Genomic DNA, 16,385 nt, shown 5'->3' on the forward strand with positions numbered 1-16,385 from the left:
TGGTTCTGGTCCTTGTCCTTGGGCGCTGGGCCTCTCCAAAATTCCAACAGTGGTTGATCCTGATCGGCCCATGTCTCCCTTGGGGGACCCTGGTTTGTACTTGGGGTTGGGTGCTCAAAACTTAGGGGGGGCTCTATGGGTGTGTGGCCTTGTGGTTGGCCCCGTGACATGCTGGGAGGGCTATTCTTCTGGCTGGGATGGAGGTTGCACTCTCCGTGCTCCTGTGCCCCCCCTGCTCTCTAGTGTTAGGGGCCGCTGTGTTGGTCCTGCTGGCCCTGGTCTGGGTGGCTGATGCAGATTTTCTCGATCTGCTAAATCATGCCGGGTTTCAAGAGGCTCAGGCTGCCGCTGCTTCTTTGGGAGAGGTCTTGGTGTGGGGGTGACAGGTCATTCTTTTTTTTTTTTACATTCCATCATTCACATAAGTTGAACATAAAAACTCACCTGAGCATAGGTATCAGCTCACCATTGGACAAATAGTATGCATGACGGAATGGTTTACATACATTGTTTTTTATGCATAAGAATGTGCGTGTGAGCTGTAGTATTGTGTATGTGTTGACATATATGTATGTGAAGATTTTTGGAGCCAACATGTATATTTGTAACATCGAATGTGTGTGTCGACAGGCCCTGCTCCTTTTGACTAACATCTACACCTGACAATAATGATTATAAACTTCCAGTTTCCTGTTGCTTTGTGATTCTACCCCCCCCCCACACACTTTTGTAATCATCCTCCAACTTTAACCCCATTTTTCTCCCCTATCTTAGTACCCTTAACTTCCATCTCTAACATCCCTTTTACTTTTTCTCCCTTCTTTTTATTCCAATCCCAGCAAAAAAAAAAAACAGTATGCAAACATAATCAGTATAAAGTTTAGCCTGAATTACAAAAGGGTTTATACAAATAAACACCTTGTGTCAGAAGAATCATAACCCCGTATCGTAACAGTAAAATCTGTCCAACACAAGAGGCCCTCAGGCAGCTCATTTCTGTTTGCTTAACTGTTGGACAGGACAAGTATACTTACCGTATACTTCTGTATATGGTAAGTATAGCAGCTATAATATACACCAGTCATCCCCAATCCCCGGGCCACTAACTTCTATATTTTTTGTTTTGTTTATTTTCTAATTTTTTTTTTTCGTTTTGATTATTTTTCTAAAACTGATGGAAGTTTTATCTTGGAAAACTACTGGATTCAGTTTACTGCATCTTTCTAACTTGACACATCACGTGACTTTAAGCAGCTGCTCGGACCCCAAAGTTAGTAGTTCAATGGAGGTGAGCTAGTGGCCAGAAAAAGAACGGCTGCGTCATGGGGAGCCTGCTTGGGCCTCCTGAATTTTATATTTTTCTTATTTTCGTCTTGGCAATAATAAAAAACGTCCCCTAATTTTAATTCCCGTTTTTATTTTTACCCTCTCTAGTTAATGTGGGACAGCAAGCCTTTAAACTTGGTGAGAGAGAGAAGACAAATGCGGAGAACACATTTCATGCACCTAGGTGCGTGACAGCTAATGGGACTTCAACTTTAAGATTAATTTTAAATATGTGTGGCCAACAACAAAATCCAGTCTTGGAGGCATTTAAAATGTGCAGACCCATCTTCTCTTCTTCCTCACTTGAGCTTATGCATGCACTCTTGGCCAATTGTGACATCACTATGGCTCATTAATTCAAACAAAGCGTCTTTGCCACAGTTTGATTGACAGCGATTCAAACGTACATGTTAAAAACTCAAAACGGGATTTTTCATTTCATTTTCCATTTAAAGGATGCAAGCATATTCATACATTATTGATGGAAGTCTTATCTCACATGGCATAGCGACTGACATTAACTCAGTCGCTATGCCAAAAGTCAGAACTCTGTCTCCCCCTTTGGTCACCAGCGGGAACCATCTTCAGAGTTCTAGCCACACTTCCTGGATGCTGCACACCTGACTATCATTCACTTATTTAACAACAGCATACTTAAGCTTTGCACTGACCTGAGCTCAATGGGAAATATTTTTTGTGCCACTCTGCCTTCATTAGCGAGCATTATATCTGGACCTGATCTGTCTTCTGACCCTGACCCTAAATCTGCCTGCCTGCCGCCTGCCCGGACCCTTGCCTGGATTTTAATCATGAGTGATGGGTAGATGAGGCCTTGTGAAGCATTTAGGCACATTGCCCAAACAGTATTTATACTGTGTCAGTACTGTGTCACTTAATACTGACTGCTGCTCGACCAAAAACATCATTGCAGGAAACTCAGTTAAGAAACTCTGCTGATATACTTATATTACTTGTATATTATACACAATATTTGTCATTGTAGTTCCTCATTCCTATATATTTCTCTATAATGCCCCAGCATTAGGAAAGCACTTTTATGTTTGACAGTTCTGCAGAAAAAATGCCACATTTAACCTCCAGAACATAAAATGATTCATTTTGAAGAAGAGTCTGTTTCAAATGGAATTGTATTCTGCAAGATCAAGCGCAAACCGAGAGGAACAGTAGAAAGAGAAAGCCAAAAACACTATTAAAACTATTAAATAATTCCACGAACCTCATTAAAACACCACCTTTAACACCTTATGTAAAGATTAAATAAAATAAAATGTCAAACACAGGTGGACGGGAAAAACGGGGGCACACGAGTGTGAGAATCATTCAGCAGCTGGAAGCTGGGCACGCATCCGAGGCACCAAAAATAGATTTTTTTCCCCTACTCTGTTGAACTCACCGCTGGACTGATTTAGCACCCAGGTAACAGTAATTTAACCGAAAAGATCTGGTAATTTTTCAAAATAAAATATCTTTAAAAATAAAAGATAACATGAATGTTAGTGGTAGTGTGTGTCCATGTAGACTTGTTTGTGTGTGAACACTTTTGGAGTCAACAGGTGTGTTTGTAACGTTTGAGTGTGTGTGTGTGGACAGGCCCCGCCCATTTTAGATTATTCATGCATCTTAACCTGTCAGTTGTGATTATAAAGCTCCAGCAAGTTGTTGCTTTCTGATGCTTCATGATCTTACCCTCGCTACTAAAATCACCCTTCTGGGGTAAAAGTTATGCCCTTATTTTTAACCTGTTATAGGAAATATCCTCACGTAGTGGTTTAATCTGATTAACTCCTACGATAGCTGCAGTGAACACGAGTTTATCTAAGATTCATTATTCATCCCAAAGTTCTATTAAGTTAACTGCTTCCAGCTCCACTCTGGTCAGTCTGCATGTTTGCAGCAGTTTAAAAGAATCAACAGTTATATTGTTTAGCTGTTCTCTGCCATAAGTTGTTCAATCACAGCTTCTGCAGTTGATCATTCATATATTTTTGTTTGCAGTAAACTAGACGAGGACAATCTCTACATCGCCTACGCTGACATCATGGCTAAGGTACAAACAGTAGAAATCCTTTACAAATCTGTTTTGAAACTTATAAACTTTTGTTGTTTCTGTAAATCTCTATTGATCTTTTCACCTTTTTCACTTTGTATTCTTCATCCAGAGTTGCCATGACGAGGAGGAAGAAGATGGGGAAGTCAAGAGTTTTGAAGTAGATGATCCTCTCTGTGTTTCAGTCTTTTTGCCAAGCTCAGCTGCAGGCTGGTGGATCAGTGCTAATGGGGCTGTGTGTCCTTTCAAAACTAGGAAAAGGAGATGGAGAAGCAGAAGCTGTTGTACCAGCAGGCACGACTGCATGACCGCGGAGCAGCAGAGATGGTGCTTCAGACCATCAGCGCTAGTAAAGGTGAGCCCTGTTGTTTGCACGGACCCTCAGTACAGATGCAGCATCCAGGAGGAGCAGCCATGTAAACCTGCTGAAATTAGTATGAAATGATATGACATTTAAAAAGTGTTTCCTTTTTCAACAACTCTCCTACAATTTAACACACAGCAGGAAAAACAATCAGAAAATCAGGTCCATACCTTGTTTGTTCTCTGCTGCAGTCAGTGAAGATTTGTCTTAATTATCATAGGTTTGTATATAAAAAAGAGGGTTGGGTTGTTTGCTTTTAAACTAATAATTTGCTTCATTTGTATGTGAAGGTGAAATGGGACCTATGGTGGCATCTACTCTCAAACTGGGCATTGCTATTCTCAATGGAGGAAACTCCAAAGTGCAGCAGGTAATATTCAATCAATTTTTTAGATTAGCATTTGCATGCACATAGACAGGGACACACGCATTTAGTTTATTTTCTTTAGTTTTCTTTTCTATTAAATACTTTCTTTTAGCATTTAAGATCAGGTCTTATGTCCCACATAAGAAGGTTTCACTCAGGGGTGTCAAATTCATTTTGGTTCGGGGGCCACGTTCAACCCGTCTGATCCCCAGTCGGCTGGACCAGTAACTTAAAGCAAAAACTGCTTCTTTTATTTTTTACTCACTTGGAAAACATGCCTCAACCAACATGGTAGCCTAATCACTTATTATTACACATTCATTCACAGAGGCCAATGGATCTCAGATAAAATGCATTTCACTTAAAAAAAAATGGGTTTATTCAATTTTATTCAGACTGAATATTTTACATCTGACACTGAAGCAATCCCAATAATAAACTCAAGATGGGATACGGAAAAATAATGAAACATCTGCCTAAAATGTAAATGTGGAAATCTATGAAAAATTAAACTAGTTAAACTTGCAAACATTTGTGAACATAAGAATTTGGAGTTAACCTTTCGTTCTCTCCTGAAACTTCACCCAGCCATCAGTATCATGATTCAAATCCTGTGCCGAAACACATTTACTGTCACTCAAGTGAGCAAAACACTATGAAATGTCCAAGAGTCTTTTCCTGGGTGGCTGCCTGAATTTTGTGGCATCACCTGCCTTCTTTCTGACCTTTAATGGGGCGCCATCAGTGACCAGACTGACGTCACATGACCAGTTCAGTCAGACATCGTCGAGCGCAGTAACTAGAGAGCTGAATATATGATCAGCTGTTGTTGTGTCCATCAACTCAAAAAACGCTGCTGTGACGGTCTCTTCAACACCTTTAATAAATATGCACAGCTGTATATATCTGTGATGTCTGTGCTTTCACCAACAAGTACAAGTTTTGTACGTAGAGCTAAAGAAATGTACTTAAAAACTTGCGTAGCTGTATTTGACTGCGAGAGTTTTGAACAAGGAAACCAGAAACGTGCATTCATGCATTTGTGGATTTATGAAAGTTTGCATAGACTTTTCATTGGAAGTGGTCACTTGTACACTCATTGCTGACGTGGGTGTAAATGTGGCATAAGAGTCACCACAGCAAACCTTAGCTTTTTTCACACCCATACCAATCATAAATAACATTCAAAACTTCGAAATGCTGATTTAAATTGCAGACATCAAATATGTCCCCTAAAACTTAAAGTTCAATGTTCATTCTGACTGTAATGGTCATGGGTGGTCATAGTCAAATTTAGTTTTTGCTTTAGTTTTTACTGCATTTTACTGTTTCTCTAATTGTTCATTTTCTGTGCTTGTCTGACAGAAAATGTTGGATTATTTGAAAGACAAGAAGGACGTGGGCTTCTTTCAAAGTCTGGCGGGTTTAATGCAGTCGTGCAGGTAACTTCTCAAACGGCTTCCATCCGTGGCTATAAGGAGGAGAACTGAAGGAATTTTAAGTGACTTTTGAGGATGGAGTTTAGATTATGTGGGCTTGGACTTTGTTGGCATGGCAGGTTCATAACAGCTTTCTTCACTTTCAGTGTTCTGGACCTGAATGCGTTTGAGCGGCAGAACAAAGCAGAGGGTTTGGGGATGGTGACAGAGGAAGGTTCAGGTAAGTCATGCCATTTTTCAGGGATATGTTTTATACAATTGAATTAAGGGACTTTAAATGCCATGTCAAGACATTAGAAGAAAAAACAGCAAAAAGGTTTTGCCAAATTAGATTTTCATGACTCGATTCATTGCAGTCTTGTTTAGAAAAATGTTTAAATTGAACTTAAAAAGCTGTTTAGTGAGGAGGCTCAATACTCCAGTTTGAAGCTGTTAATGGTTTTCTAATAGTAACATTAGAATGTAAAGAAAGCATTGACTCTGTTAGACCTGCACGTCTATGCAAAGTATTTCTACTACAGTATAGCTGGACTCTTGGCCCAAAGCATCACATGCAGATGAAATCAGCTTGTTATGAAGTTTGAACTTAACTCAACAATAATGGAAGAAACCATTTCAAATCTGCACTAAACATGCTGTTGTACGTTTGTTCCACCTGTTTGTCCACCTGTCGCTCACCTGTCCATCATGTGTTCCAATAAATAATGACATCAGTTGGTTAACCGTGAATGCAAGAGAGCACTTTGATACTGGACAATATGACAATTTTGAAATCATCAGAATCAAAACTCTGAAAGCATTTGAGTCTAAGGAAACTTAAATTCATTTGTTTACTAACCTTGGTGTACTGTATTTTCTGCATTGTAGGGCACACCAGTTTATAAGGCGCACTGTCAATGAGTTATCTATTTTCAAACTTATGTCATATATAAAGCGCGCTGAACTATAAGGCGGATTAAGCAAGACAGAAGAGTTCGAGATAAGTTCCTCAGTCAGTCAAACTTTATTAACTGCATTCAAAATAAGTTTAGAAGAGGGGTCAATCATATGGGTAGATTGTGGGCCATTGAAAATAAAAAACAAAAAAATATGTTTTAGAATATCCTCACTGTGAGGTACACCACTTGATTGATATGCATAATATCGAAATGAACATCCTCTGATACATTCGTCACTGCACATGAATAATAAACTACGCTGAGCACACATTATGCCTGCCATCGGCGAGCCTCTGCTAGCCCTCAGCGTGCCAGATCCGCAGCAGAGGACCACTCCGACCCACTGGAGAGTTTATGGAGGCCCAGGCTGGCCCATGTGCATCCTTATTCAGAAGCGAGACCGAGACACCCTGTCTCACCCATGGCTGTCCTGCCATGGAGCCTGCTGTGGTTCCAGTGTCGTCCAGAAGCCTTCACTTCTCGAACCCTGCCCACGGGCCAGGGGCCACCGTTTGCTTAGCCGTAGTTAAGCCAGCTGCACTTTGAAAATGTCATGCCCTCCCCCTATTAGTACACAGTTTACAGCAGAGCATGAAACACGATTGTTGCTGCATTCTGTTTTCATAATGAAATGCCTAATTTGTTCTATTTATTTATAACTAAATAAATATATTAATGCACACTACAAAGCTATCTCCTTACAAAGATTTGTAAGGCGCACTTACTGTGTAGTTTTTCAGTTATTAGTACACAAACATAGCATTTTTCTAATGAAGATAAAGTAAAAGTTGTCAACTTTGAAGTTTGAATAAAGTGACTTATGCACAATTCCAGGCCTTGACTTGTAATATCCTTGCTCTACATATCCTGCATTATCACCAATCAGAGATTTGTTTACTTTTACTGTGTAGTTTTTGAATTATCAGTACATAAGCATAGCATTTTAAACTGAAAATACTTTATAAGTTGTCAACTTCAATTGTCAGCACCCCTGGTCTACAACTTATTTGTAAGGTGTTACACGTTAGCTGCATTAGCATATTAAGAATACCTGCACTCCCAACATTTTTTGCGCCATGTAAAAAATACAGACTGATGTAGCTAAAACAAACGTTACTGTGACTACGCTAACTCCCAACCTTGTTAATAACATGTGGAAGAAAAAAAAACACAGTCCAGGACTGCTACATGTTAACTGCATTAGCTTTTTCACAATAACACCCAACCTTGTTTGCAATTCGTAAAAAAACAGTATGACATTTTGACAGGGTGCAGTGTACCTCTCAAAATCAATTTAGTATCAGTAAGTACTACCAGTAAGAACTCATACATATGGCACTCTGAATTATAAAGCACAGTATTGTTTTATGAAAAAAAAAACTACAGCTTTTAAGTGCACCTTATAGTGCTGAAAATACAATAAATATGTTTTACAGTGAGAACAGTGTGTGGCTATTAGTGCTACAAATAAATCTTTCCTCAAAGGAAAGTCATTGAAGCTCATTTACCTGATGTGGGCCTTAGTGTGTATGTTTAGGGGAGAATATTTTGCGTTTCCAGATGCAGGTAAAATCCTTGTGATACCCACAGCAATGGGTCACAGTAAAGCTGTGTATATGATGTGTGGCACAACCTGCCTGGTATGGCAAGTCAACAGGGTCAAAGGTGATCAGGATTTATGCTGCTAAAGGGTTGTTTTGACAAATTTAAAAATGTTTTATTGGACAAGCAGTGTTTCCTGCTGTGTCAGTCCTGTGGCTTAAAGTGATTGGCACAAAACTGAAGCTGTTCTTTGTTTTGATTGTTTTGATCTTTGCTTTGATGACAACAGAGAAATATCCTGATTTGAAGTTGTCCTTAAAACCTTCTATACTCATTTTAAAGGGCAGGAAATGTGTACCTGGTTGTTCTTCTAGAGACAGAAGTAGAGGACTGCATTTTTTTTTAACATATTGATTGCTGAAATGTTTTGCATGTAAGGCTGATATACAAAAATGGAACATCAGCTCATTTGAGAGATGTCTTTCCTCTAAAGCAGTGCTTCTCAATTATTTTATAAATTGGATCTTTTAACATTAAAATTGTATCTTTTAACAGTAATAAAATAAAAAAGCAATATAAATCCACTTTAAACAAATCGCCGACTTTCTGCACAGTCAATTGCTACAGAGCTCCAAACTTTATGTGACCTTCAGATTATCCCAGGGGTCTGCAACCTTAACCACTTTAAGAGCCATTTGGATCAGTTTCCCACAGAAATAAAAACACTGAGAGCAAAACACCATTTGGAAAACCCATTGTATCCAGTGAAGGGTATCAATTCACTTTTCACGCTTTTCTCATTCAACATATACTGTCTTCGGAGGCGGTCCTGGCTAGTTTGATGCCCTGGGCGAAACAAAATATCAAACTATTTTACTTAATTATTAAACACAAGTAAAACATACTTGTATTGAATTCACGATAAAGATATAGTATTAAAGTTGTTTCACACTTAGCACGCATCAGTTTGTGTTTTCTTTTTGAAGGCTGGCTGGCTTCTGGTAAAATTGCCACATTTTTTCTGTTTTTTCTTTTCTTAAGCTGAATATAACCCTGACACCAATTATAAATAAATAAATTCTGGTCATTTCCGTTGACTTCATGGATGAACATCAATGGAAACTAAAGAACATATTCTTCTGTTTTGTGTGGTTAAGTGTAGGGATGTGTACCGAGCCCCGGTATTGAACGAGCCCCGGTGCAACATTCTTCAAGACCGCAGGATTGTGATTTGACCTCAACGGTTCTGTTATCGGTACTGGAGAAGTCGCGTTTTTTTTGTGTCCCACAAAATATAAACGGTACCTGCCATATTTATCCCACCAAGTCAGTCAGTTGTCCGTTAATGATGATAATAATTTTGCTATTCTTGCTGAAGAGGAGAGGTCTGTCTGGCTATTTGCGTGCACGGGGGGCGGGGGTGTTGTTCTGACAGTACGCGGTGCGCGCGTAAAATTAATTAAATCTGCGCTGGAGCGCCCTGACTATCGTGTCAACCTGCTGCTATGATGAGCGTATTTTGTGCTCTCTGTATAGAAAACACTGGAGGGGCGCGAGTAAAAACGACTCGCTGCTCGCTGCAGAGGATATGAACAGGTGAACAGGTAGAGAGGAAAAGCAGGTAGAGAGGCGGGGGAGGGGCTTTGGCTTCAAAGAGATGGAAACACTGGCGTCAGATATAGACGCAGCTTTCACTGCGGGAGTTGAAGCAGAGACTTTCTCTGGGATGGTCTTATGAACTCAAAGATTTATTTAATTTGTTTTATATTTACATCATGACAGCAATATTTCAAAACATTGATGTTTATTTTTCTTTAAATAACTTCTTTTTTCATGTATTTTATTTTAAAGTTGGAAAAATGTATAAAGTAAAATGTTTTGTTAAAAATTCCTTGTTGCATAATGAGGAAATAAAACCCTTTATGTTATTAATTTGTTATTTATTCATTTTTTGTCCTCAAAAAATATCGATAAGAGTATCGTTAAAATACCGGATCGATAAGCAGTATCAATAAGAGTAGTAGTACCGTTAAAACTTTAACGATACCCATCCCTACTTAAGTGTCACATAAACTAAACAAAATAAGACAAATAATTGTGTACATTGCATTGCATGTGAAACATTGACTGTAAATGAGAACAGAAGAGTTTAGATGAAATCCATCAATACGCTAATTAACAAGACTAGTCTAAATTAAGTGCAAACCTTCTTTAGCCATGTGGCATATGTTACACAAAATTTTACTCCTCCAACAGTAAATTTGGTCTAATTTGGCACCTAGCAAGTTTTGGACACCGCCTGCATGTCATCTGTCAAACACCCAGAGTGATGATGAGTAAGATGATGGAAAAAAATTACTTTGATGCAGACTCGTTTCTATTTTTCTTTTTACATTTTGCAATAATCCAGTAAACTCAATAAAGTATGTTAATTTTAAGGATGACATTTTATGAATGACAACTATATCTATTATGTATTATTCCCTCTCTGCCTGTTCACAGATGTTCAAAGATGGAAGGAGTATTTTGAGGAGCTGATGAATGAGGAAAATGACAGGGAAAGAAGGGAGGAAGATGTGGTTGTTGTGGAGCAGGAAGTAGCAGAGATTGGAAAGAGCCTTCCAAACCTCATTGGAAAGGATGAGGTTAGGAAGGCTCTGAAAAGGATGAAGAGCGGAAAGGCCATTGGTCCTGATGACGTACCTGTGGAGGTATGGAAGTGCTTAGGAGAGACAGCAGAGGAATTTCTAACGAGTTTGTTCAATAGGATTTTAGAGAGTGAGAAGATGCCTGAGGAATGGAGGAGAAGCGTTCTGGTCCCGATCTTTAAGAACAAGGGTGACACGCAGAACTGCAGCAACTGTAGAGGAATAAAGTTGATGAGCCACACAATGAAGCTGTGGGAAAGAGTAGTGGACTACACCAAGGATCAGCTTTGAGTACTTGGGGTCAACAGTTCAGTGTGATGGGGAGTGTGGAAAAGAGGTGAAGAGGCGAGTGCAGGCAGGTTGGAGCGGGTGGAGGAAAGTGTCAGGAGTGTTGTGTGACAGAAGAGTGTCAGCAAGACTCAAAGGAAAGGTGTACAAGACAGTGGTGAGACCAGCTCTGCTCTATGGGTTAGAGACGGTAGCAGTGAGACAGAGAGAAGAGGCTGATTTGGAGGTAGCGGAGATGAAGATGTTGAGGTTCTCCTTAGGAGTGACCAGGTTAGACAGGATAAGGAACGAGTACATTAGAGGGACGGCTCATGTTGCCTGTCCTAGCGACAAAGTCAGAGAAGCCAGACTGAGATGGTTTGGACATGTTCAGAGGAGGAATAGTGGATATATTGGTAGAAGGATGTTGGAGATGGAGCTGCCTGGCAGGAGAGCAAGTGGACGGCCAAAGAGGAGATATATGGATGTCTTAACAGAGGACATGAAGTTGGCGAATGTTAGCGTAGAAGATGTTCATGATAGAGTGAGGTGGATTCCTCCAGTGTATTCTACACAGAGAGCACAAAATATGGTCATCATAGAAGCAAGTTGAGATGATAGTAGAGGCACCCTAGCGCAAATTTCGTTAATTTTACGCAGAAATGGTCAGTTAAAGTGTAACAAAACTGGAGGGAAAAAATAAAAAACTGGCAATTTTTTTTTCTTCTTTTTATGGGTGCTAATGTGCCCCCTTACGAGATTGCAACCGACTTTCTTTTTAGAACTTTCCATCCCATAGCAGACTCTGGTCCGCGTTCACAGCCGCAGACACGCCCCCTCCGCGCGCTCACACTGCTCTCTTCCTCCTGCTTGCTCGCACATCCCGACGGTGTTAGAGGGACCACGGCAATATTACAACATAATAGTTATTTTACAAAACCACAGAGAGCCGGAGGCATGTGGCTCCAGAGCCGCAGGTTGCCGACCCTTGGATTAACCCTAGTACAGTACACAGAGAGCTTCACGGAAAAGGTTGCCATGGCCGAGCAGCTGCATCCAAGTCACACATCACCAAAAGAAATGCAAAGCGTCGGATACAGTGGTGTAAAGCACACCGCCACTTGACTACAGAGCAGTGGAGACACTGCCCCTCCTCTTTCAACATGACTGTGCACCAGTGCACAAAGCAAAGTCCATAAAGATGTGGATGACAGACTCTGGTGTGGATGAACCTGACTGGCCTGTACAGAGTCTTGACCTGAACCTGATAGAACACCATTGGAGCGGAGACTGAAAGCCACGCCTTCTCGACCAACATCAGTGTGTGACCTCACAATGCACTTCTGGAAGAATGGTCAAAAATTCCTATAAAGAGACTCCTCAACCTGGTGTACAGCCTTCCCAGAAGAGTTGAAGCTGTAAAAGGTAGACTGACATCATATTGAGCTAATTGCAGGTAAAGATCCAGGTACAGGTGATACAGATAGCTCAGATTGGCTCGCAGTACTCATGAGGCTGTGGGGTGCATCTATTCTGACAACTGCCAGAGTTCTACATTTTCAAAGCATACACACAAAGATGACAGAGGGATTTTGAACATAATATTTATATTTTCTGATAGTTAATCTTCATTGTTATAGAAAAGAGTTTTACATCTATTTTTAATCCTTTAAACTGGAGATTTTAATCAATTTTAATACGAGTTGTTCCTCAAGAAGACAACAAGAAAGAATTCAGTTTTCAAATCTTTTAGGTTTTCGCTCTGCAGTGAAGGTATTGACATGCTTCACATAACTACATAAAGAAGGCTGTAAAAAGTCATATTGATTTTTTTCAAAATTTTCAAATCTGCAAATATTATATTAGTCACATGCTTTAAACCAAAAATTGGAATACACCAATTTTGTGAGGATTTGCATATTTAGGAGAAAGGCTCGTGCCTTTGGTGCTTCTTCTCTGGTTTCTTCCGTATTTCATTGGAAGTTTTTGACATTTGTCTCATGAAAACGTTGGGAATATTTTACATCTTACAGAAAAAACATTTACAACAGATTGTGAACAGACACTATGCAGATGCCCACTGAGGTGTGGTGACCCAGATCCCCCAATCTGTTGTACACTTTTAAATGAAGATTGGTGGAAAAGTGCAGCATGTAGCTATGGTGTCCTTCATGGAATCATGTGCTTTAAAAGGAGAATTCCTCAAAATTGTACACCTTCTGCAAAATGACATAAATATAATATACATTAGAACTAGACCCCCCCCCCCCCCCCCACACACACACACACACACACACACATTCCCCCATTATACTGCAAAAATGCCCATAAATAAAGGCTTAAAAAGCGCCCCACTGTTGACTTGCCACTTGGTCAGTCACATATGTGACATTTTCAGGCTGAAATCTGCACTCGCTCCCCCATCCATGTTGTCTGCTCCTTGTGACAAGAATTTCTGACAAAGTTGACCATGATGACTCTCACAGAACCCTACTGGATGCAGTTGGTGAGTTGTAGGCCACAAATCAGGCAGCCATCTGCACCGTGGTCAGAGGCCATTCTAACCAGATCAAATCTGTGTCATATCTATATCAGGTCATCTGTTCAGCAGCTATGTGAGGTTTAAATTATATGTTGTCAGAAAAAATGTCAGTGTCCATCCTGGAGGGTTTTAGCTTAAATTCTGTCATCCTGTCTGTAGATGATCCAACACAATAGAAAGTGTCAGAGTTGATGGGAGGCTGGTGTTTCCTGACTTCTCGTCTAGGTTTTTTTCTTCCTGATCAGTGCTTGTTTGACGACACTCCTCCCCTAAAATTTGGTTTGTTTATTTTCACTTATTTGAGCAAGTTCATTAATCCGGAAAGTTGTTTGACAGCTAAGCGTGTTTTTTTACGCTAAACCCTTCATCTCTGTTCTCTTTATGTTCTTTCCTGTCAGTTCATTGTCTGTTTATGAGAATTAAACAGTGAGTGTGATGTCACTCATAGAAAATGGTTTATTTCTGGCTCTAATAAACAATTCATTCGTCATATTTTCACTATACAGATGCTGCCATGTTGGAGCCATATGTTGTAAGTAAGCAGCGATTGGTCCTAGTCAATCTGAATAAACAATCCTATAGCAACCACTCTTGTCAGTCAGTAGTGAGCTTGTTGGAAGTCCCCCATTGACTGTATCTGAGAACTGGGCTAATCTGAATTTCACTTTTGAAATGTAATAATTGTCTTTCCAGCAGATATGGAATAAATGTTGCACAGCTTAAAATCATAATTTATTCAAATTAGCAACTCTGCACTTGCATCCCCACTTTCTCCGCCTCTCTTTTTTATGCCCCCCCCTCCCCCTTCCCCCAAACACACACACACTCTTCCCCTCTCCCTCCTCTTTAATAAAGAGACTATATATATATTTCCCATAAGTGAGCCAAGTTCCATGACCGGGGTTTGGGCCGCCGAGGCACCTGCCTTCGACTGCCACCCAAAGCACACCGCACCAGCCCCTTTTGAGGTCCCGTACGGGTGTTGTGGTGGCAAAAACATAGTCCTGGGAGGAGTTCAGTGAGGCCAGGGAGAAGGACTATCGGTTGGCCTCGAAGACATTCTGGCAAACCGTCCTGCGCCACAGGAGGGGAATGAAGTTCTTTACAGGCACCGTTTTCAGTGCAGGTGGGGAGCTGTTGACTTCGACTAGAAACATTGTCGGGCGGTGGAAGGAAGACTTTGAGGATCTCCTCAATTCCACTGACACGCCTTCTTTTGAGGAAGCAGAGAATGAGGATTTTGGGGTGAGGTTGTCTATCACCCGGGCTGAAGTCACCAAGGTAGTCAATGAGCTACTTGGTGGCAGAGGTCCGGGACTGGATGAAGTCTCAAGTCTCTGGATACTGTGGGAGTGTCTTGGCTGACTCATCTCTGCAGCATTGTGCGGCTATAGGGAACTGTACCACTGGATTGGCAGACAGGGGTGGTGGTTCCCCTTTTTAAGAAGGGGGTCCCCCTTCTTAAAAACAAGGGGGAAACAAGGGGGAACACAAGGTGGAACACACCCTCTGGTCCGGAGGGTGTGTTCCGACTACCGGGGAATCACACTCCTCGGCCTCCCTGGGAAAGTCTATGCCAGGGTACTGGAGAGGAGAGTCCGTCTGATAATTGAACCTCAGATCCAGGAACAACAGTGCAGTTTCCGTCCTGGTCGTGGAACAGTGGACCAGCTCTGTTGCAAGGAAGGTGGGACCTAGGACCATCTGTCCCCTACCCCATCACTGCTGGGGGGTACTGGGCCCTTGGCAACGGTGGCCGTGTCCCCGGGGTGCCGGCTTCCTGGGCCCGGCGGTGCTCTCTCCGCACAGGGAGTGGACTCACATTACACCTGAGCCGGGGGTGTCCGTCTCCCTGTGGGGTGGGTTCTGGTCCTTGGCCCTGAGCGCTGGGCCCCGCCAAATTTCCAACTGTGGCCGAACCTGGTCGGGCCATGTTTACAACACCCCTCGTGGGCCCCCCTTTTCCCCGGGATGCTCCCCTCCTGGGCGGGGGCGGCTGGCCCCTGCCTTGCTCCTTCCTGGACCAACCGTGGGCCGGGTGGGTGGCTGCCTAGAATGCGGAGCGGGTCTCCCCTGGGGGGTCCTGGCTCGTACCTGGGGTAGGGGCAGGGGGATGCCCAGAACTCCTGGGTGGTGATGGGGTGCTCGTCTGGGGCTGTGGGCGCCCTTCTCGGGTGGAGCCCTGCGTTGGGCCCTCCCGGCGCGGCGGCTGCTCTCCTGGTTGGGCTGGGGCGGCACTCTCTTTCCCCCCATGCCTTCCTGTTCTCTGGCTCTGGGGGCCTCGCGGCGGTCCTGCTGGCCCTGGCCTGGGTGGCGGATGAGGTCGCCAGGGGGGGCGGTTGTTCTCTGCCTGCTGCCGTGTGGCGTTGGGGGGTTATGGCTGCCGCTGCTCCTGCGGCAGGGGTCTTGGTGTGAGGATGGCTGGGCACTCTCCCTCCTTCTTTTCACATTCCACCATCCATTTTAGAAGAACATAAACACTCACCTGAACACAGGTGTTAGTTCACCTTTGCACTAATAGTTTGCATGATTGAATGAATTAAATATTTCACACTAGTTGGTTTGAAGGCATAAGTATGCGTGTGTGAACACTATCTGCTTTGTGTACATGTTGACATGTGGACATTTTTGCAGCTAGCAGGTGTGTTGTTAACATTTGAGTGTGTGTGTGGACAGGCCCCGCCCTTTGAGATTTGTACTACATTTGAACCTTACCGTAATGATAAACATCCAGTAAACTTGTTGCTTTATGCTGCTTCATGGTCTTATCCCCCCCCTCCTATTATCACGCTCCTATCCCCCTCTCTCTCTAACATCCCTCTCTCTTCTTCCGTCCTTTCCTTTTCCGTCCGGTCCAACACCAAAGATTTTCAAACATGATTGA

General features: G+C 42.1%; 1 protein-coding gene across 2 annotated transcripts in view; it reads left to right on the forward strand.

Moving 5' to 3' along the window:
- ryr2a (ryanodine receptor 2a (cardiac)) overlaps positions 1–16,385 on the forward strand; it is a 310,570-nt gene that overhangs the window by 205,294 nt on the left and 88,891 nt on the right. For both annotated transcript variants that reach the window (XM_023949560.2, XM_023949561.2), the window contains exons 83-88: positions 3,343–3,394; positions 3,507–3,554; positions 3,650–3,749; positions 4,049–4,128; positions 5,491–5,567; positions 5,711–5,784. In XM_023949560.2, coding sequence (XP_023805328.1) covers positions 3,343–3,394; positions 3,507–3,554; positions 3,650–3,749; positions 4,049–4,128; positions 5,491–5,567; positions 5,711–5,784 — 431 coding nt within the window. The remainder of the gene's footprint in view (positions 1–3,342; positions 3,395–3,506; positions 3,555–3,649; positions 3,750–4,048; positions 4,129–5,490; positions 5,568–5,710; positions 5,785–16,385) is intronic.

This window comes from Oryzias latipes, chromosome 19 (assembly GCF_053564925.1).
Source record: "Oryzias latipes strain Hd-rR chromosome 19, Olatipes_Hd-rR_3.1".
In the NCBI taxonomy this organism is placed as follows: Eukaryota; Metazoa; Chordata; class Actinopteri; order Beloniformes; family Adrianichthyidae; genus Oryzias; species Oryzias latipes.